Below are 22,885 nucleotides of genomic sequence, written 5' to 3' on the forward strand. Positions count from 1 at the left end.
TGGAGATTCCCAGGCTACGGGTGGAGTCCGAGCTGTTGCTGTATCCAATCACAGCAATGCAGGATCCAAGCTGCATCTGTGACCTACACCACAGCTTACAGCAATGCCAGATCCTTCACCCACTGAGGAAGGCCAGGAATTGAACCTGCATCCACTGAGCCCCGATGGGAACTCCCACTGACAGTGAAACGCATCCAAAATAAATGGTAGGAAAAGCAAGTTTCAAAATAATTGTACATAACATGCTTATTTTTGTTATTTGTGTACAAATATTCTATACATTCACATGTGCACAGTTACTGAACAATGTTTATAGTATGATCTTATACAACTGTTAATATGTAAATGTGCTGTATACATTCACATATTTATAAATCTAAATGCACAGAAAAAAAGTGCAAGGAAAGGAGTTGGGTGGGGGAAAAAATTCTACTTTTTGTTCTACAGTTCTATGACACTTGAACTTTTTACAAAGAGTGCACGATTCATGACATTAAATTTCAATAAACACATCCAAAAAAATAAACCACTTTTTATCATGTACTGTAAGCTTAGGCATTGAGAATGGTTCCAGTTGGATTAAGCCAATGATCAAAAATAGACATTGGTTGGAGTTCCCATCATGGCTCAGCATGAGCACACAGGTTCAATTCCTGACCTCACTCAGTGGCTTAAGGATCCAGCATTGCCATGAGCTGTGGTGTAGGTCACAGACGCTGCTCGGATCCCATGTGGCTGTGGCGTAGGCCTGTGGCTATACCTCCAATTTGACTCCTAGCCTGGGAACTTAAATATGCTGCGGGTGCAGCCCTAAAACACATACACACACACACACACACACACGTACATACACAAAAAGCCATTTGTTTAATGTCCAAAATCAGTCTGAAAATGAATGAATAATAACAAGAATGTGCCAGAATATAAGAAAATGCCACTGAGTCCTAGTCCATTAATATTTCAACTTAGCAGATCAATCACTCAAGACATATAAACAAATGCAAAGGCAACTGTACACTTCAAGTTGAAAACCTTCTGATTCTTCTTGCTACTCAATACTAAATCAAGCCCTTCTCAACACAAAATGGAATAACAATCTATTAACTGCATCTCCTGCTTGTTTTAAGTTTACAAATGCCACTCCACAAGGCTAAGACTGAAGTCTGTGTGAACAATTCATACAGAACAAACAAATAAGAGATTAGTGGCTGCCTAGAGCTGGGAGTGAGGGAGGCTTTGGTGGGAACAGTGGGTAGTGACTGCTCATGGGTACTGGCTTTCTTTTCGGGGTGATGAAAATGTCTTTAAATCAACAGTGGTGATGGTTGCACAACTCTATGTACTAAAAACCACTGAACTGTACAATTTAAATGGGTAAATTGTATGGTCTATGAATTATATTTCTATAAAGCTGTTAAAAAAAAAGAATCATCAAATATGAAATTAAAAAACATGAAATGTAGGAATTCCCATCATAGCTTAGCAGGTTACAAACCCAACTGGTATCCATGAGGATACAGATTCTTGGACTCACTCAGTGGGTGAGGATCTGCTGTTGCCCTGAGCTGTAGTGTAGATCACAGACAAAGCTCAGATCCTGTGTTGCTGTGGCTGTGGCGTAGGCCACCAGCTACAGCTCCAATTTGACCCCTAGCCTGGGAACTTCCTTATGCCATAGGTGTGGCCCTAAAGAGTCCAAAAAAAAAAAAAAAGAATTGTAAAAAAGGTTACTTGTAATCTTGTAATCAAATAAATGAAAACTGAAATAAACTGACAGTAATAAAAGTCTAACAGTATATCCAAGAAAATGTCACCAGTAGTTAGAGGATGGTTTTATGAGCTCCTTTTATCATCACTTACGTACTTTTTGTGAGTTTTAACACATACGAAAGATTGAAAAATGGCCATAATCCTTTAACCTGTATCCACACCCTTTGCAATGTGACTTTGCAGTTGCATCCATGAAGAGATGAAATCTACTTGCCTGACTCTTGAACTTGGATTGGCCTTGTCACTGGCTTTGGCCAATACACTGTAGCAAAAGAGATTGTGTGCCAGTTCCTAGCCTATGCCTCAAGAGCCTCACATGCTCCTGCTGGTTCCATTGCAAACTCTGCTTCCACCCTGTGAACAAGCCTAAAACAGTCTATTGGAAGAGGAGGATAGAGAGAGCCCAAAGTGCATCAACTGGAGCTTCTGATATATGAGCTTGCCCAACCAAGATGAGCAAATCCAACCCACGTCTTGACTTGCAACTGCTGGCAGACCAATAGAGCCCAGCTGAAACCTGAACTGTCCAGCTGAGCTCAGCCTACACCACTAGCCTGTACACAAGCTCCAAAGAAAGCTGATTTAAGCCAATAAGTGGCTTGTGAAGCATCAAAGCTGACCAGCAGAGAATGCAATACCTTCATAAAGAGAAAAATAAATCTTTTTAAGAAAACAATGCTAACAACTATAATGTTGTTTACTATGAAATATTAAAATAGCTTATTTTCAGATGTATCTCTCTCTCTTTTTTTTTTTTTTTTTGTCTTTTTGCCATTTCTTGGGCTGCTTCCGCAGCATATGGAGGTTCCCAGGATAGGGGTCGAATCGGAGCTGGAGCCACAGCAACGTGGGATCCAAGCTGAGTCTGCAACCTACACCACAGCTCACGGCAACTTGGGATCCTTAACCCACTGAGCAAGGCCAGGGATCGAACCCGCAACCTCATGGTTCCTAGTCGGATTTGTTAACCACTGAGCCATGACGGGAACTCCTCTTTTTTTTTTTTTTTAATGGCTGCAACCACGGCTTATGGACGTTCCTGAGCCAGGGATTAAATCCAAGCCACAGCTGCGGACTATGTTGCAGATGCTGGATCCTATAGCCCACTGGGCTGGACCAGGGACTGAATTGAACCCACACCTCCACAGCAACCTGAGCTGCTGCAGTCAGATTCTTAACCCACTGTGCAACAGCAGGAACTCCCAATGTATATCTTTTTAATTGAAAAAAGAAAAGTAAAATAACTTAATGAGGTAACTAAACTGCTTCAGAGTTCCAAGTTGCCATTTAGCAAACCTTTACACTGCCCTCAAGTATATGGACAAACTAGCTGATGTGTATCTAGAAATTGTTTTTATCACATATTAAAGACTAATGATAGAATTAAGTTCTCCTTGGAAATCAGATTAACCACCACTAGCACTGACTGAGAACTTTCATGACACCCCCCAGACCTTTACATCTATTCATTTCATCTTTAAATCAACTTGATAAGATAGGTGTTATCATTGACCTCATTGCACAGCTGAGAAAACTAATACAGAGAGAGGTTAAACAGCGTGCCAAAAGTCACCTAACTAGGAAGGAGTGGACTCAGTATTTCAAACTTAGGCAGTCTGGCTCCAAATTCTACAGACCTAATCACTTTACTGGATGCCCCAGGAAAGAAGTATCACCTTCAGGCGATAGAGAAACCACACTGACCACCTAATGTGTCTGAACATAATGAAAAAAAGATGACATTGGGGAGATGTGGGATAATATTAGTCGAAGAAGCATGAGAAACTTAAGCAAATGAATAGGGAAGGAAGAGAAAAAAACATGTCGGAGAAAACAAAGACTTGCACACCAAAAAGGGGATAAAAGAGTGCATTTTTCTGGCTCAGAAATCATACCAATACAGTCACACAATGTAAATATGAAATAATGATCTGACCAAAATTATACTATAACTCTATAAAGATATTTGAAAAGTTGGGATATTTTCTGGGGAAGGTATGGTACATGGCAGGGAAAGAAGGTAAGATAAAATAGCTAATTTCCAGTGGGAAGTTAAAATAATGATGCCTAAATCTTTAAAAAGCATTATAAGATTACTATTTCAAAATATGATGATATATTACAAGAAAATAATAGAAATGGTTGCCTCTGGGGAGAGAAGCATGGATTTGGTAATGATTTTTTTTTTCTTTGTCTTTTTAGGGCCATGCATGAGGCCCTAAAGTTCCCAGGCTAGGGGTCGAATTGGAGCTGTACCTGCCAGCCTACACCATAGCCACAGCAACGCAGGATCTGAGCTGTATCTGTGACCTACGCCACAGTTCAGGGCAACGGTGGATCCTTAACTCACTGAGCGAAGCCAGGGATGGAACCTGTATCCTCAGGGATACTGGTAGGGTTTGTTATCACTGAACCATGATGGGAACTCCATTGATTTGGTAACAACTGAGGTAAGGAACTACTCTTTTCATCACAAGACATTATCTAACTTTTTAAATTTGGGATATCATTTTAATTTAAAAACTAACAAATCCAAAAAATAAGTTTCCTCTCATTACTGGATCAAATATAATTCTTGTCAGTAAGTATACCTAGTATTAAATGTATGAGACTTCACAAAAGTTAATTGCTTAATGATGTCCACCAAAACAAATTTAAAATAGAAAATACAAATTTCTTTTTTGTGTACACTGATAATTGGAAAAAATATTTTTAAAGGGGTTTACCATTTAAAAACTACTTAAAGCAATTCTCTTCAGAATGAATGAATTCATACATAATCTATGTATATGCTTTAAAAAAAACCAAAAAACCTCAGTATCATTATGACCTATTTTTGCCTGAAAGGATAGGTAGTGTGACTTCTGGAAATAAAGCAGCACAAGCTTTTATTCTTACTTCTTCTCACTAAAAGAACCACAGAGGGGCGTTCCTGTTGTGGTGTAGCAGAAACAAATCCAACTACTATCCTTAAGGATGCAGGTTCTATTCCTGGCCTAACTCAGTGGGTTAAGGATCCAGTGTTGCCGTGAGCTGTGGTATAGGTTGCAGCTGCAGCTCCAATTCGACCCCTAGCCTGGGAACTTCCATTTGCCATGGGTGTGGCCCTAAAAAGCAAAAACAAACAAAAAAAAGCCACAGATGAAAGTCATATTTACTTCAGTATCACTGATGTCCTGAATCATCCCATTAAATAAAACCAGAAAGTTCAACAGACATACAAAAACAGCTTCTCCACAAGGTACCTATATCTGATAATGTCACTGACTCATTCTGTCTGTGAATCATAACTATTTTTGTACATTTTTTGACACTGTCTAGATGGCACTGCCTATCTTTTCTAAATATCCCTCTGCCATTTTTTTAAAGTTTAATTGCATTTAAATGTCATAATTAGAATAAATGATCCAGAAGTATTTAGTTACTTTTTCCTCCCAAATGTAGAAGGTACAAGTTTTATATCTATCATGTATTCAAAATAAACAGAAACAAACTTCAAGAAAATCGCTGCCTAAAGAATGGGTGGATTGACCTATTTTGATTTTCAACCCTGCAGTTTATAAAGTTAATGGCTCAACTAAAAGAAATCCCGTGTCAATGTTGTAGATCAGACACACAGGAGAGATACCACAGAAATGATGTTTGAACATGGAACAGTGTCTGGGGACCAGGTCCAAAAGTGAGGGGTCAGAAAGCTCAAGAAAAACTGTGACAGAGTCAGTTCCACCCCCTATCCCTGCAAAGCAGAAAGACTACAATCCCCAGCTGCATTTGCCTCTAGTTGGGGCCATGTGACTAAGTCCCTCAATGACTGCATAAACCAGACACTCCCAAGCCTTACCTGGAACCACCCTGGACTGCATCATGTCTAGTTTTTATAACTTTCCAAGAAGCAAACGTGCCAAGGGGGAAGTTAACACAGTCAGTACACATTCAAGCTCTGAACGATACAATAAAGAAGGGATGCAGTGCCTTAATGAATGGCTATTTCCATGAATGACAAATATTTCCATTCAGCTAAAACACAGGAGTTCCCTGGTGGCTCAGCAGGTTAAGGATCCAATGTTGCTGTGGCTCTGCTTACTGCTGTGTTGTGGGTTTAATCCCTGGCCTTGGAACTTCTGCGCATCACTGGAGCAGCCAAAAAAAAAAAAAAAAAACCAGCAGATCATCGTATTTCTGCAGGATTTTTTTTTTAAATAGCATATTTCTTGGCATGAAACTAGGACAATGGAACAAATTGTTTCCCTTATGCCTTCCACTCAATAATGTTTAAGTGGGATGCAAAATAGGGTAAGGTTAGGCTTAGAGGATTAAGGACCCAACATTGACTCTGAGGATGCAGGTTCAGTCCCTTGCCTCACTCAGTGGGTTAAGAGTCCAGCATTGCTAAAGCTGCAGCATAGGCTGCAGATGCGGCTTGGATATGGTGTTGCCATGGCTGTCGTGTAGGCCAACAGCTGCAGCTCTGATTCGACCCCTAGCCGGGGAACTTCCATATGCCACAGATATGGTCATAAAAGGGGGGAAAAATAGGGTAATGTTATAAACAGGGCAGTCTCTGGGGTCAGAACACCTTGGTTTAAAACCCAGCTCTGTTGCTCATTGCTCTGTAAGCAAGTTTTCTTAAACTCTCTTTCAGTTTCCGGAGAAGACCACCTGACAGAGCTTTTGTGATGATTAAACGGAATCATCTATGCCATAGATGCCTAACACCTGACTCTAGAGAGGGGACTGCCTGGGTCTGAATCCTGGGTTTTCTTGGATTTGGGCAAGTTGTTGAATTTCTCTGATCCTCAGGCTCCTGGTGGATAAAATAGTGATAGTGACAAAATTTCAGGCAAGGTTGTTGTGAGGATTAAATGAAAAAGCCCCTAGGCCTACACAATACAGCAAGCCCTGTGTCTAGCACCAAGCATTAAAAAGTGCATAAACATTAGGGAAATACACACATGGATTATCTCACTTAATCCTCTCAACAACCTCATGAAGTACTATTACAAACAGATGAGGATCTGGCTTTTGTTAGGACAAAAGTAGCATTTACATCGCTCTCCAAAAGGCCACCATTTATTTTGCTAATCCAACTGGGGATGTTTCATCTTCAAAGAGAACATCTTTGTTCTTTTAACCAAGATGATAGATGAGCTCAATCAAGTTTCCCTATTTTATTAGCAAAGTCTACAGAAGCGTGAAATGCAAAGGAGGTTCAACTGAAAATGAGATTAAATACAAGGACCTGGGGCTACGCATTAATCAAATTAAGATTAAAGGAATAGGTTAGTTCCTAAAGTCCCCTGGGTTACTTATTCCTTTAATGAAATGCAATGAAAAAGGCAAAAACTACTGATAAGCATAACAATATGGATGAATCTCAAAACCATCAGGCTGAGCAAAAGGAGGCAAACACAGACGACTATATACAGCCCCATGATTTGCTTATGGGAAGCCCCAGATCATATGAAACTAATCTGGGCTGAAAGTAATCAGAAAGTGGCTAAATCTGGGGTTTGGAGAATGGATTGGCAGAGAAGCAAGAAGGTGCTTCCTAGAATGACAAAAGTTTTCCACGTCTTGTTCTGCACAGAGGTTCCACGGATATAGAGGCTGTCAGATCTATCCAACTGAACACTTGATATCTGTGCATATGTAAATGCACATTAACTCACATCACGCCAAAGCAAAATATGTTTTCAAGCTTAACTAGTCAAGGAAAAGAGTGATTTGCCTGAACAGTTTTTCTTGAACTCAAAATAAAGTATACTTTAGGTGCAATAGTTTGGTGTTTAAATGTCCATGATAGCAGAGTTCCCATTGTGGCGCAGCAGAAATAAATCAAACTGGCATCCATGAGGCTGCGGGTTCGGTCCTTGACCTTGCTCAGTGGGTTAAAGATCTGGCGTTGCTGTGAGCTGTGATGTAGGTCACAGATGTGGCTCAGATCCTGTATTGCTATGGCTGTGATGTAGGCTGGCAGTGTAGCTCTGATTGACCCCTAGCCTGGGAACCTCCATATGCTGTGGGTGCAGCCCCTCCCCCCAAAAAAAAAACAACAAAAAAAGTCTATGATAGCTTATAAAGAAGCAGGCATAGAGGAGTGTTTACAGAATTCTAATTCTGAGCTGGAGGGAGAGTGATCAAATCCCTCAGTTTATCTTAGACACCCATCTCAGAGTGGACCTGATATCACAGCATGAACAGTGCCTGCTTCACTATCAAGACAGGCCTAATTCAGATGAAGACCTGTAAGGACACTTTAGCTACTAAAAGGACATTTGATATTATTTAGCACAAATTTGCTCACCCATTTTTCCATTCAACCCAAATCTATTTAGCATCTATTATGTAACTAAACAGCTAAACATAATCACTACATTCTTTTTTTTTTTTCCTTTTTATAGCCATACCCAGGGCAAATGGAAGTTCCCAGGCTGGGGGTCGAATCACAGCCGCAGCTGCTGGCCTCTGCCACAGCCACAGCAACACCAGATCCAAGCCTCATCTGAGACCTACTCCACAGCTTGCAGCAACCCTGGGTGCGTAATCCACTGAGCGAGACCAGGGATTGAACCTGCATCCTCATGGACACTATGTCAGGTTCTTAACCCGCTGAGCCACAACAGGAACTCCAAGTTCCTACATCCTTGCTACCACTTCACAATGCTTCTCTGTTTTCCACAATCAAAATATAAAATGGCTAAACATATTTTCCCAAAAGTTATCTTAAAAGATACAGCTGAGGACAAACTAAATATAGAAGAAAATCAGAATTTTTTTCTACAAGGGAACTATAAATCAAGCTTATGAAAGAAAATTATAATTTTGAGATGTTCAAAACAAAATGCATGAAGACGGTCATAAATATAAAATTGTTCAAAACAAAATGCATGAAGACGGTCATAAATATAAAATAAAGGAAGTCTTTACCTGCTGCTCTGTAAAGTATTTTAGGTTCAAAAAATATACAAGGATTTTTATCCTCAATGCATGACAAGAGAAGTCCCTTGGCTTGGAAAGGGCTTCTGGGTACAACCACCTGCAGAAAAACAGATTTTTTTAAAGACAATTTCAGTGACAATATATCCCAGTAAACTCACACATACGGGTTGATATTTAAATAACCAGTTATAACTAATTAAGTATAGAAATCTTATGTTTCTAGACTAACTTACATATTGTCTAAAACAATCCCATTTGTTCCACAAATATTTAGCAGATGCCCACCACATTCTGGTAACTAAGATACTATGATTTCCTTAAGGAGCTAACTTGCATATACATAAAAAATAAAAGGAACCCACAAAGAGCACTCATCAAAACAAAAAGTAAAGTTGTCAATAAAAGAAGCTTTTCTACTAGAAATTTGGAGAAGACTTGCATACCCACCAGCTCCAATTTGACCCCTAGCCTGGAAACCTCCATATGCCATGGGTGCAGCCCTAAAAAAAAAAAAAAAAAAAAAAAAAGGTAAAATAGCACAAGTCTCACAATGTTTTGAAGACAGACTGCTAAACACATTGCTCATCATCACCCCAATGGCTTACCTTATGTTTCTTAATTTTAGTTTTTCTTCATCTGCTTTCTTCATGTGTTTATTTTTAACCTTTTGTACTATATGTATATTCTCTTTTGGGATAAAATAAAATGTGGGAAGAAAGAAGGTAGGGGATTAAGAGAAAAGAATTTTTCTTAAAAAATACTGGGTAACATCATAAACGTTAAATCAATCTTCAGCTCAAGCGCAAAAATAGCTGTTGCCTCGAATGTGGTTTTTGTCCCAACCTACCACTTCTAGCCGACATTGAAAAAATTATGCAAAATTTTTCTACTTAACTACAAAAATTTTACAACTTTGATCCAGTAGAAAAAACAATAAAACATAGACAAACATTCACAAATGATTCAAGCTATCAAAAAGCAGACATACAGTCCAGGGTGGACAGATCTATGTGTTTCTATAACGATACCCTACAAAGCGCTTCACAAAACAGCAAAGAAGATAATGTAAAAAATTAAGACATAATATAAGAAAAAAATAGATATTTTTTAATCAAAATACCTAAGCTATTGTGGAAGACCTAAGATTATTATGGAAAGCTATAAAAGAGACACTTCAAAATTAATTATCTGAGAAATTATTACCTCACCCTGGACTGAAAGACACTCCTAGGTAACAAAACCTTTTGTCAGTCTATTCAAAAAGTAATAGACTAAAAGCAAAAGTTTTATTCCTGTGACATTGAGGTAAATATGGACGAAGCAGCAGATTTATTCAAATTACCGTAGAATCAACTGTTAAGTCAGAAACTCCATTAGAAAGAAACAGCTTTGGAGTTCCAGTCGTGGTTCAGTGGAAACAAATCTGACTAGTATCCATGAGGATTCAGATTCAAATCCCTGGCCTCACTTAGTGGGTTAAGGATCCAGCACTGCAGATCGCAGATGCAGCTTGGATCTGGCTGTGGCATAGCCGATTCAACCCCTAGCCTGGGAACCTCCATGTGCTATGATTGTGGCCCAAAGAAACAAAGAAGGAAAGAAAGGAAAAAGGAAAGAAGGAAAGAAAGAAAGAAAGAAATAGAGCTTTGACAGAGATGGAAGATAAACCAACTATGTTCTCGGTCTTGCTCCTTGAAGTCCATGAAATTAACATGAGATCAAGCCAGTGCTACTTCAAGGAGAATATTCTATCAACCTGGGCACTGGAAGCTTAATCTAAAAGAAATATAAGCTCACCTTCTTAAAAGCAATTAAGTTCACATAAATTTGAAAAATCCTAATTGCTTTACTCTAGATAGGCATATTAATGTTAATAGAATGAATCTACATGGAAACATCAAATGGACATCAAACAGAGTACAGAAGTGAGCCTACCTTGATTCCTGGGCAGTGGGCAAAGAATGCTTCAGGACTCTGGGAATGATAGAGAGCCCCATGGCCGACACAGCCCCAAGGGGACCGGATCGTGAGGCTGCCACAATTAAAGAGATCCCCAGAGCGATAACGATACTTGGCAGCTTCATTAACTATCTGCAGGGGAAAGAGAGAAGAGACATATCACAGTGAGTCTTTTTTTCCCATCCATTTTCTCAAGCCATAGTATTAGATCTTTAAATACATGCCCATAACCTAAGAATTCAAAGGTAGCAAAAAAAGATAGAGGTGAGGGAGGGGAGGTAATATTTCAATACTTCGTGGACGTACCTTACAAGTGCTCGATTATGGCAAAATGCAAACTGCTTACCTGATCAAAAGCAGGGAAAATATAATCTGCAAACTGAATTTCCGCAATGGCAGTAGCACCAGTGACTGCAATCCCAATTCCAAATCCAACAATTCCCTGTTCACACAGTGGGGTATTAAAAACTCTATCTTTACCTAGAAAAGAAAAGAACATCATCTTCACACAACAGAGGAGAATAACATCATGCACAATACAACCGAAAATCCACTGAGATAACAAGGGGGTGAGACAGAGGAAACAAGCATGCAACAAACATGTGGATCAAACACAAAAGAGATAGTATGATGGTTGGTTTAAAGGCAAACATGGAAGTTCCCATAGTGGTTCAGCAGTAACGAACCCCACTAGTATCCATGAGGACGTGGGTTTGACACCTGGCCTCGCTCAGTGGGTTAAGGATCCAGTGTTGCCATGAGCTGCAGTGTAGATCACTGATGTGGCTCAGATCTCTGTTGTATAGGCCAGCAGCTACAGCTCCGATTCAACCCCTAGCCTGGGAATCTCCATATGCCATGGATGTGGCCCTAAAAAGACAAATAATAATAATAATAATAATTAAATAAAGGCAAACATAGTAATTATATTAGCTACATAATTATCAGTAATCTAAACTTTCCAGTTAAAAGAGATTGTCACACTGGGATAAAAGAAAGCAAAACTCAACTACTTAAAAGAAAACACTCAAATAATAAAGAACAAATATAAGTAAAAGGAAAGAAAAAAATACATGGAAAACCTAACCAAAAGCAGTTGGTGTCACTACATTAACAGCAGACATAGCAAACTTTAGTTGGCATTACCCACGATAAAGAAGGAAAATTCATACCGTTAAAAGGTTCAATTCATAGAGGACAGAATTCTAAATTTATAGTCATCTAACATTACAAGCACCAAATAGCAATAATTAACAGAATAAAAAAGGATAAACAGATAAAATTCCCAATATAATGGGGGATGTTCACTGTACCAGTCTTACTGATAGAAAAAGCATGCCAGAATAAAAAGGTAAAAACTATTGAAGATTTTAACACAATTAACAAACTAACATACACACAACACTGCACCCAAGAGTTAAGAAAACAAATTCTGTTTTCTTGAAAAGTAAATTTAATACTTTATATGGAATAAATTCTCAGACCATGGTGGAATTAAGCTAGAAATCAATAACAAGATTTTTAAAAAGATATATGCAACCCCTTGTTCACTGCAGCACTATTTTCAATAGTCAAGATATAGAAACAACTTAAGTGTCCATTGACGGATGAATGGATAAAGATGTGATATAGGGAGCTCCTGTTGTAGTTCAGTGGTAACAAATCCAGGTATTATCCATGAGGACATGGGTTTGATCCCTGACCTCCCTCTGTGGGGTAAGGATCAGGCATTTGTCATGCAGGTCACAAACATAGCTTGGACCTGGCACTGCTATGGCTGTAATGGAAGCCAGCAGCTGCAGTTCTGATTCGACCCCTAGCCTGGGAACTTGTATATGCTGCAGGTGCAGCCCTAAAAACCAAAAAAAAAAAAAATATATATGGGTAGATAGATATCTGTATCTCTATATACACCACACATAGTAGAATGTTACTTGGTCATAACAAAGAATGAAATCATGCCATCTGCAACAATATGGATAGATCCAGAAGATAATACACTAAGTGAAATAAGGCAGACAGAGAAAGACAAACTCCGTGTGATTTCACTCTTATGTGTAATCTGGAAAAATTTAAAAAAAAAAACAAAAACAAAACAGGCTCGTAGGTACAAGAACAGGCTGGTGATTGTCAAAAGCAGGGCTGGGGAGTAGGGGTAGTGGGTGAAGTGATAAAAAGGTACAAACTTCCAGTTATAAAATAAAGAAGCCCTGGGGATGTAATACACAGTGTGGTGACTGTGGTTAATAATATTGTATTGCATATTTGAAAGTTGCTAAGAGAGCAGATCTTAAAAGTTCTCATCACAAGAAAAAAAAATTAACTACGTAAGGCGGCAGATGTTAACTAGAATTATTGTGGTGACCATTTCACAGAGTATACAGACATCAACTTATGTTGTACACCTGAAACTAATGTCAATTATGCCTCAAAGAAAATTTAAAAAATTTATGTCAGAAAAAAATGTTTTAAAATATATGACTAAATAGCTCATGTTTCAGAAAAGAAATTATAATGGAAACTAGAATTATTTTAAACTGAATGATAATGAAAAACCACATTTCACAACATACTGAAGTTCCAGTTTCAGGAATAGCTGAGTAGCTTTTCTCAATATACCCTCCCACATCTAATGATTACAAATCTGGACAGACTATAACGAAACAACTACTTCAAGGCACTGGAGAACCAAAAGGCAGGGCTGAACCAAATGGACTTGACCCTTGAAAGGAAGTGAACTTCATTAGGCTTGTGCCCTGAGAGGACTCCCCAGGCTGTGACATGGGGCAGCTAGAACTCAGACACACAGACCCCATCCTATTGACTTGAGGTGTCAGGGAATGGAGTTAGAGCTGCCGGTGCCTGGAAATTTAGAGCTTAAGTCCCTCATAGTAGGGCACTGCATGGGGCACCACCAAATCTGCACATTCACTCCACTCAGATCCTCGGCTGCCCCCTGGGCCTGCCACAAGTGACAAAGCAGGAACCCACAGAGCTGAGCAAAGAAGTCAGCAGTGCCAACTAAACAGGGGACAGGATGGGAGCTGGAGGTTCTTCAAACCAAAGAAGCTTGATTTTCAGAGGCTTCCACTGAAAACCTTGGGTTACATTATTAGCCTATGACTCTATTCTCATCTGAAATTTTACCACCTTTTAGTCAGTGTCCGTATCTCATGAAAAGTTCTCATTTCAGAGAGCTGGATGGACACAAGGAATGGCCACAGTCTGGCCAGGTCACCAAAAGTCTGGGGACCAACCCAGTATTCTTGTTTCCTTTCTACAATCCAAGCATACACGTTCTTGGTCCACAGAACTCCCTTCCAGCTCAATCTGACTGTGAACCACAGACCAGCCAGGTGCTGGAATGGCTGCCTGTGGACTCATCCTCAAGTCTGCAGCCTACAAGCCACAGAAGGAACTTACGGCAGGATTCATATTCATCACGATCTGTGACTATCGTGACAGTCACAGATGTGAGCTCCACTCCCATCTTGATGGCACATGGCTTGGTAATTAGTGAAGGTCTACACTTCCATTACACTAGGAACAACTCATTGGAGGAGTTCCCTGATGGCTCAATGGGTTAAGGATCTGCGTTGTCAATCCTTAACTGCTGTGGCTCAGGTTCGATCCCTGGCCTGGGACCTTCCGCATGCCATGGGTGTGGCCCAAAAAAACCCCAACTTGTTGGTAACAAATGAACACAGATTCCAGCTGCCACCATGGAGTCCGCACCCCTGGGACACTGAAGGCACCTTAAGTAGATGAGCAGGGCTCCACTTTCCTTGTTGCCTCAAGGTCCCAGATTCAGACACTTTTCTTCTCAGTAAAGCAGCCCTTTTTGCCGCTAGAGGGAGAAAGAACTCTTAACGAAAAACATACTTGGTTCGAGGAACCTGTTTAAAGGCTTCAATTAAGTTTCTATGATCTCATGGAAACTGCTGCAACATGAACTACATGTTAAAAATTTGTTTCTATTTTCATTCAAATAGGTAGTGATCGGAGGGTAAGAGCACAAATAAAATGCACCATACTGATAACTTCCTCTACTTTAGAAAGCAATTAACCTAACGTAAACTTCACACACATTATATTGCAAGGGTAAGTTAATATATACAAGGATTGCACTGTGAATCCAGACAGACCTGGGTGTTTTGTTTTTTTTTAATTAAAATATAGCTGATTTACAATGCCATGTTAATTTCTACTATACAGAAAATTGATTTAATTATACATATACAACTATGTTCTTCGCCGGGGGGGGGGGGGCACCATGCAGATAACACATGGAAGTTCCCAGGCCAGGAACTGAACCTGAACCTGTGCCACATCAGTGACCAAAATCACTGCTATGACAACACCCGCTATGCCACAGAAGAACTTCTGTAACTATATTCTTTCACATATTCTTTTCCATTACAGTTTAACACAGGATATTGAATAGAGTTCCCTGTTCTCTACAGTAGGACCTTCTTATCTATTCATTCTATATATACCATTTTGTATCTGCTAATTCCAAACTCCCACACCATCCCTCCCCGACCCCCCAGACTTGGCAAACACAAGTCTATTCTCCACATTTGTGAGTCTGTTTCAAAGATAAGTTTATTTGTATCATATTTTAGATTCCACATATAAGTGATATCATATGGTATTTGTCTTTCTCTAACTTAGTTTACTTAGTATGATAATTTCCAGATCCATCCATGTTGCTAAGACAGATCTGGGCTTAAGTGTTATCTCTACAAATTACTAAACTCCCTAAGGCTCAGTTAAATATCTGTGATAGACCAATCATGACACTGAAAAGGCTGAAATAATTTTATACACTTATCCCGACACTTACAAAGTACCTAATATTGTATAGACACCATTCTAGATGCAGAGAATACAGGAGCAGACAAGACCAAAAAAATTCCTATTCTTATGGAACTTACATTCCCCTCAAGGGAACGAGATAATAAAAACAAAACAGGGAGTTCCCTTCATGACTCAGTGGTTAACAAACCTGACTAGTATCCATGAGGATGCAGGTTCAATCTCCGGCCTCAGTCAGTGGGTTAAGCATTGCTGTGAGCTGCAGTGTAGGCAGAGTCTTGGCTCAGATCCGGCATTGGCATAGGCTGACAGTTGTAACTCTGATTCGACCCCAGCCTGGGAACCTCCATATGCCACAGGTGTGGCCCTAAAAAGCAAAAGGAAAGAAAGGAAGTAAGGGAGGGAGGGAGGAAGGAGGAGTTGAAGGAAGTGAAGAAATGTACCATGTGTACATCCCAGGGCATAAAGCTTCTGGACAGAGGGACCAGCAAGTGCAAAAGTCCTGGGATATGAACCTGACCAGCACATCAAAGGAAAGGAACCATGTCCAGAGTGCCTGGTATGGAATAAGAGAAATAGGGGGAAGAAGTGGAGTAAGGAGTTCCTGTTGTGGCTCAGCGGTTAGCAAACCTGACCAGCGTCCATGAGGACGTGGGTTTGATCCCTAGCCTCACTCAGTGGGTTAAGGATCTGGCGTACCTGTGAGCTCTGTGGCTCTGGTTAGACTCTTAGCCTGGGATCCTCCATATGCCATGGTAATGGCCCTAAGACCAAAAAAAAGGAGTAGAGTTAAGAGGATGGGCTGGGGAGATAACACGGGTCAGGTAGGGCTATGGGGTCACTGTAAGCACTCTGACTTTGACAGTGAGAATGAGTGAGTCAGAATATAGGTGAGACAGGAAGCCATTGAGCAAAGTCATGCCATCCTCCAGACTGCATTTCAGCAGAATCCCTCTGTCAAGTATTCAATGAGCAGCCTGTGCAGAGGCAAATGTGGACCCAGCAAGACTGACTACAGGATGCTGCAATGATCCCAGTAGGAGATGCTGATACAGAAGAGCAGAAAAGGTGTGAGACTCCAGACATAGTCTAAAGACAATGCTGGAAGGGTTTATTGAGGAAATGGTTGTAGAGCATGAATCAGAGAAGTGCTAAGAATGATTCAGAGGCTTGTGGCCAGAACAGCCTAAGGAGAGAGTTACCACCGCCTAAGGAAGGGAAACTATGAAGCAACATGTGGGATGAGGGACCAGGAACTTGGCTTCGGAGTTATCTTTGAGATGCTTTCATACATAAAGCTCAAGCCATTCATTGCACTGCTGGATATATGAGTTCAAAGTCTTCAGCATGAAGATTGAAAAACATGGATACAAAAAAAAAGAAAAAAAAAAAGAGTTCCTGTTGTGGTGCAATGGAAACGAATCCAAATGGTATCCATGAGAATGTGGGTTCGATCCCTGACCTCGCTCAGTGGATGGGGGGGATCTGGCATTGTCGTGAGCTGTAGTGTAGGTCACTGATGCAGCTCGGATTCCCTGTTGCTGTGGCTGTGGTGTAGGCTGCAAGCTATAGCTCTGGGACTTCCATATGCCTCCAGTGCAGCCCTTTAAAAAAACAAAACAAAAAAACAAAAAACAAAAAAAACCCCTGGATACTCTGGTTTCTCTTTAGACCATATAAATCTTCCATTTTTTTCTTTAATGGGACTGGAAGTTCTTGCTTTGGTGCACTGTGTTAGGAACCCAACTACAGAGCCTCAGGGTCACTTTGGAGGCTCAGAGTTTGATCCTTGGCCCAGTGCAATGGGTTAAGGATCCAGCACTGCCAAAGCTGCCACATAGATGACTCCTACAGCTTAGATTGAATCACTGGCCTGGGAACTTCATATGCCTCAGGTGCAGCCATTTAAAAAATATAAAAATTTAAAAAAAACCTTGGGACTGGATGAGATTCCCAAGTAAATGGGTACATAGAGAAAGAAGGAGCCCCATGTTAAAAAGACGTGGGGGTCCCCAGGTTGCCCAGTATGATAAGGATCCAGCATTGTCACTGCAACAGCTCAGATTGCTGCTGTGGCACAGGTTTGACCCATGGCCCGGGAACTTCTACAAGGCGTAGGCACAGCAAAAAACAAAAAGACATGAAAAATAATCAGCAAAGTTGAGATAGACAAAAAGACAAGAGTTTGAGGAAAACAATCTGGCCTATAAGTCAAATGAAACAAGTGATTCTAAGAGGAGACAGCCATCAACCTATGCCATGTTCAGCCAAATGAAAGAGAGATGAGGGCTGAGGACTGTCTCAATGGTGACCCTGAGGTGACAATATCTGCCAAGCAGGAGGGAGAGAGAACATGAACACCTAATTCAAGAGGGATAAGAGAAGAGAAACTGGAGACAAGTAATGACAGTTACTTGGAGAAATTTTGCTGTAAAGGAAAGAAGAGAAAAGGAGCAACATCTAGCTGGAAGAAATATGGACTCCACAGCAGGATTTTTTTTTTTTTTTTTTTTGGCCACACTCACAGCATGTGGATGTTCCCAGGCCAGGGACTGAACCCATGCCGAAGCAGCAACCTGAGCCACTGCAGTGACAATGCTAGATCCTTAACCCACTGTGCCACAAGGGAATTCCAACAGAGGGATTTTTTTTTTAAGATGGAAGAAATAACAGGGTATTTGAAGGCTAAAAGGAATGATCAATAGAGAGGGGGAAATCGATGACTGAGAAAATTCATGGAGAAAAGGAAGAACCATTGGAACCATGTGTTTAAAAAGGTGATATGGGGTGGGAGGAGGTGTCTGGTATAGAGAGATTGGCAGGAACCAAAGTACAGGAGAAAAGCATCTGGGCACCAAGGCTGGTACATGGATATTCAGTGCAGAGAGCTTGCCAAAGTTTTCAGTTGCATCTAATCTGCTTAGTAAAATGTGAAACTAGATGATTAGATAAGAGTAAGCAGTGGGGAGGGGGGCAGTGCTGAGAAGAGAAAAGAAAGTATGAAACTGTCATCTAGGAAAATGGAGGGGTGAATGGACCAGGAACATGCCGCAGGAGTGGGCCCTTGGGATCACCAGTTTTGAATATAAAGTGAGATCAGTTGGCCAGAGAACAAGTGCTGCCCAGCAATAATCAGCCCAGGATTTAGGATTTAGACACAGATGGAATTAGCTGGAATTGGATTTTGCCAAGCATATCATGGCATGGAATTCAACTGGGTAGAAAGGGAAGAAAGACGATCAGGGGAGCATAAGTCAGTGACAGGGATTCATGGATTTTTAAGAATCAATAAAGTCAAAGGTCCCCTGGTGGCTCGGGTTATGTGTCTGGCATTGCCACTGCTGTGGAGTGGGTTCAATCACTGGCCTGGGAACTTCCCAAATGCCATGGGCATGGCCAAAAAAAAAAAAAAATCATAAATCAATAAAGTCAAAGAGTTGTTGGACTGGAAGCACTAGAGGCAGTGAGCTGGGAAGGGTGGAGGAGCACTTGAGAAAAGGACAAAAAGTTAAAACCACCCAGGTGGATACGAACGGGAGTGTTGGAAAGACTGATGGTGAGCCAGGCCAGGAACTAAGAGGGTTGGCCTGAGGTCAACAGATGACAAGGAAAGATAGGGTTACTGCTGAGTAATCAATAAATTACTACATTATTTATTGCAAGTATTCAATAAATGTTTATTTTGTAAGGCTAGATTAGATAACAAGAGCTAGGTGTCTTTGGATTTAGAAATTAATTTTATAAATCTTTCTTTACCTTCTGGGATGAGTTAACGATTTGATATTTGGAACCAAATTCCTTGAATTCAGTACATTTAAGTAGTGATGATATACATACATTAAGTATGTGACTACAAAGTAATCTTACACAGACCACAGCCTGGAGGTCAAGGGCACAAAAAAAAAAAAAAGGATATCCCATAAACACATGACAATTGAAAACATTCGTCCAAGTGATAAATAAAATCTAAGACCAGCTGCAAGTCCTATCTTTCAAAGGCAGCTTAGGCTACAAGGACACAATCCATTTCTGAGGCTCCAAGAATGCTGCAAGGAGAAGGGACCCATGGAAAGTGCTGCCAACAGGCTCATCTAACATTTACTTAGGTGGTCAGTGGCTTTGATTTAGTACAAAGGAAAAAACTATGCCTGCTCTGAAAGTTCTTCAATGCCCAACAGCTTTGAATGGGACAGAAAAAAATAAACAACACCTGAATTACTTCTTTCTCAACTTAGATAACTGAGTAAGATTAACATTTTAGATAAACTTACAGTTGTTGGTAATACAGATAATAAGAATAAAAGATACTCATTTGCAGCAACATGGATGGACCTACAGACTATCATCCTCAACAAAGTAAGTCAAACAGAGAAGACTTACATAACATATGATATATCTTACATGTAGAATCTAAGATACAACACAAATGAACTTATCTATGCAAGAGAAACAGACTCACAGATACAGAGAACAGAAGTGTAGTTGCAGGGGGTTGGGAGAGGAGGACTGGGCTGAAGTATGAGACCAGTAGATGCAAACTATTAAATGTAGAATGGTTAAACAACAAAGCCCTACTGCATAACATAGGGAATTATTCCAATATCCTAGAATAAACTATAATGGAAAAGAATGTGAAAAAGAGAAGTTACCATTGTCGCTCAGCAGTTAACAACCCAAACTAGTATCTATGAGGACTCGGGTTCGATCCCTGGCCTTGCTCAGTGGGTTAAAGATCCACCATTGCCATGAGCTGTGGTGTAGGATGCTGTGGCTGTGGCGAAGGCCAACAGCTACAGCTCCAATTTGACCCCTAGCCTGGGAACTTCCGTATGCCATGGGTATGGCCCTAAAAAGACAAAAAAAAAGAATGTGAAAAAGATTACATATATATTCTTATATATGTACAACTGAATCACTTTGCTGTACACCAGAAACTAACAAAACATCACAAATTAACTACACTTTGATAAAAACTAAAAAATAAACCTACAATAAAAGATATTCACAAACATGCCACTTTCCTACCTTGTGCTACCTTTGCTTAAGTTGTGATCCCAAGTCAATGAAAATGTGTAGAATGCACACATGTGGATAGATGATCACTTAAATAACTGACTTCAATTCTCCTTTGTTGAAGATTAAGTATAAAGTCATACCACCACCCTTTCTTTTGTAAAGGGAACATCATTAAGTTTTACTCTACTGACAGTGCGCTATCTTAAATATATTGTCCACTAAATAATTCCAAACATTAAAAAAAAAAAAAAAGTAGCTGATTTCTCAGATGGGCAAACTGAGTTCACTAGTGAACCCTGTTCCCTATGACAATATTTAGGCTACAACCGAAGACCAGAAATAGTGAAAAGAGAGGAAAGAAACAACAATTAGGAAGAAGCAGCAGCCATAGTTTAACGTGACAACCAATTACTTCCTGGTACATGAAGAAAAATGAGTGTCTCAGTATCTTCAGTGTCCAGACATTTTTCAGAACCCATAACCAGCTTTAAACTAGAGTTTTCCTTATGAACAAAGTGGTATTGTAAGATAAAAAATCTACCTGGGAGAGAGTTAAAATTTCTTTTCCCCAAAAAAAAATTTCTGAAAAGGCAGCTTTAAAACTGCCCATCTCTGTCTAAGCAACTAGTATTTCCTTAATATACAGATCTGAATAGGTCAGAATATCCTTCCAGAGAAGAAAATCAACTCCATCAGAGAAACAGCTCGAGTCCCAGATTCCTTGAACAGAAAGATAAATAAGGACATAAACATGTATGACAAAGCTACAAAAGAAACCACAGGAAGTAAATGCCATTATAGACACAACTTTAATGGGAGGGGGTAATATGTCCCAATACTTTGGGGGAAAATATTGTGATTTCACATTTCAAGTTTGCTGTGAGAAAGAAAGAGAGAGAGAAAGAAAGAGAGAAAGAGAGAAAGAAAGGAAAGGAAAGGAAAGGAAAGGAAAGGAAAGGAAAGGAAAGGAAAGGAAAGGAAAGGAAAGGAAAGGAAAGGTAGAAAGAAAGAAAGAAAGAGAGAGAGAGAGGGAGGGAGGGAGGGAAGGAGAAAGAAACAAAGTTGGTATCACAATCATGTTGAAATCCTCATTCAATATGTGCATATTCCATTATTGCTGGAATCAAGTATAGAAAATTCTGCAGTGCGTTCTTACTGATATACTTCCTACTACCGAACTGTTGAAAGTTCATTGGAATCTATGAAATTCACCTGTCTATAACCTGAACATTTTATTGCTATAATGCTGGCTGCTTTAGGTATGGCATGCATTGATGCTCCCAGCACAGTTTATTTGAATTTCAGTGAATGCTTTATATACTTCAGACACTGTAAAGTAGCTGGCTTTCACATAGCACAAAAGCAATAAATACAAACACCAATTTTATCACATGGTAATACGTGATTCATGCTAGGTGATTCAGATTATTTTTCTAACATTCTCTCTGACTTTAAAACCCCCAAATTTTAAATCTCACCGAAAATGTGAAAACTCCCAGAATATATTCACAGACACATAGAGTTAGCTCACACAGGTTAGAGAAAAAATACCCTAGGAAAAGTAAAATATCAAAATAATCAACTCTACTGTTCAATTTTAGAAGAAAAATCTACTTAATAGTTTGCGTACAACCACTATAGAAAACAATATGGAGATACCTCAGAAAACTAAATACAGAACTATCATATGACTCAGCAATCCTATTCTTGGGCATCTATCCGGACAAAACTTTCCTTGAAAAAGATACCTGCACCCGTATGCAGCACTATTCACAATAGCCAAGACATGAAAACAACTAAATGTCCATTGACAAATGAACGGATTAAGAAGATGTGGTATATATACACAATGGAATACTCCTCGGTCATAAAAAAGAACAAAATAATGCCATTTGCAGCAACATGGATGGAACTAGAGACTCTCATACTAAGTCAAGCAAGTCAGAAAGACAAAGACAAATACTATATGATATCACTTATATCTGAATCTAATATATGCCACAAGTGAACCTTTCCACAGTAAAGAAACTCATGGACTTGGAGAACAGACTTGTGGTTGCCGAGGGGGAGGGGAAGGAGTGAGATGGACTGGGAGTTTAGGATTAATAGATGCAAACTGTTACATTTAAAATGGATAAGTAATGAGGTCCTATGGTATAGCACAGGGAACTATATCCAGTCTCCTATGATAGAAAATACTGGACGATAATATGCATAAAAGAAAGTGATTATGTGTATTTGTGTGTGTGTGTGTGTGTGTGTGTGTGTGTGTGTGTGTGTGTGTGTATTACTGGGTCATTTTACTCTACAGCAGAAATTGACACAACATTGTAAATCAACTATAAAAAAAATTTTTAAAGAGCTGCTTCTGACTTTGATTCAA

General features: G+C 39.8%; 1 protein-coding gene across 1 annotated transcript in view; it reads right to left on the minus strand.

The window, feature by feature from the left end:
* The window catches only part of BCKDHB (branched chain keto acid dehydrogenase E1 subunit beta), a 261,605-nt gene that overhangs the window by 196,726 nt on the left and 41,994 nt on the right, over positions 1-22,885 (minus strand). Inside the window, exons 4-6 of the mRNA XM_047763367.1 lie at positions 11,015-11,148; positions 10,645-10,800; positions 8,698-8,806 (exon numbers count right to left, since the gene is read on the minus strand). Coding sequence (XP_047619323.1) covers positions 8,698-8,806; positions 10,645-10,800; positions 11,015-11,148 — 399 coding nt within the window. The remainder of the gene's footprint in view (positions 1-8,697; positions 8,807-10,644; positions 10,801-11,014; positions 11,149-22,885) is intronic.

The sequence above is a fragment of the Phacochoerus africanus genome, chromosome 2, assembly GCF_016906955.1.
Source record: "Phacochoerus africanus isolate WHEZ1 chromosome 2, ROS_Pafr_v1, whole genome shotgun sequence".
Classification (NCBI taxonomy): domain Eukaryota; kingdom Metazoa; phylum Chordata; class Mammalia; order Artiodactyla; family Suidae; genus Phacochoerus; species Phacochoerus africanus.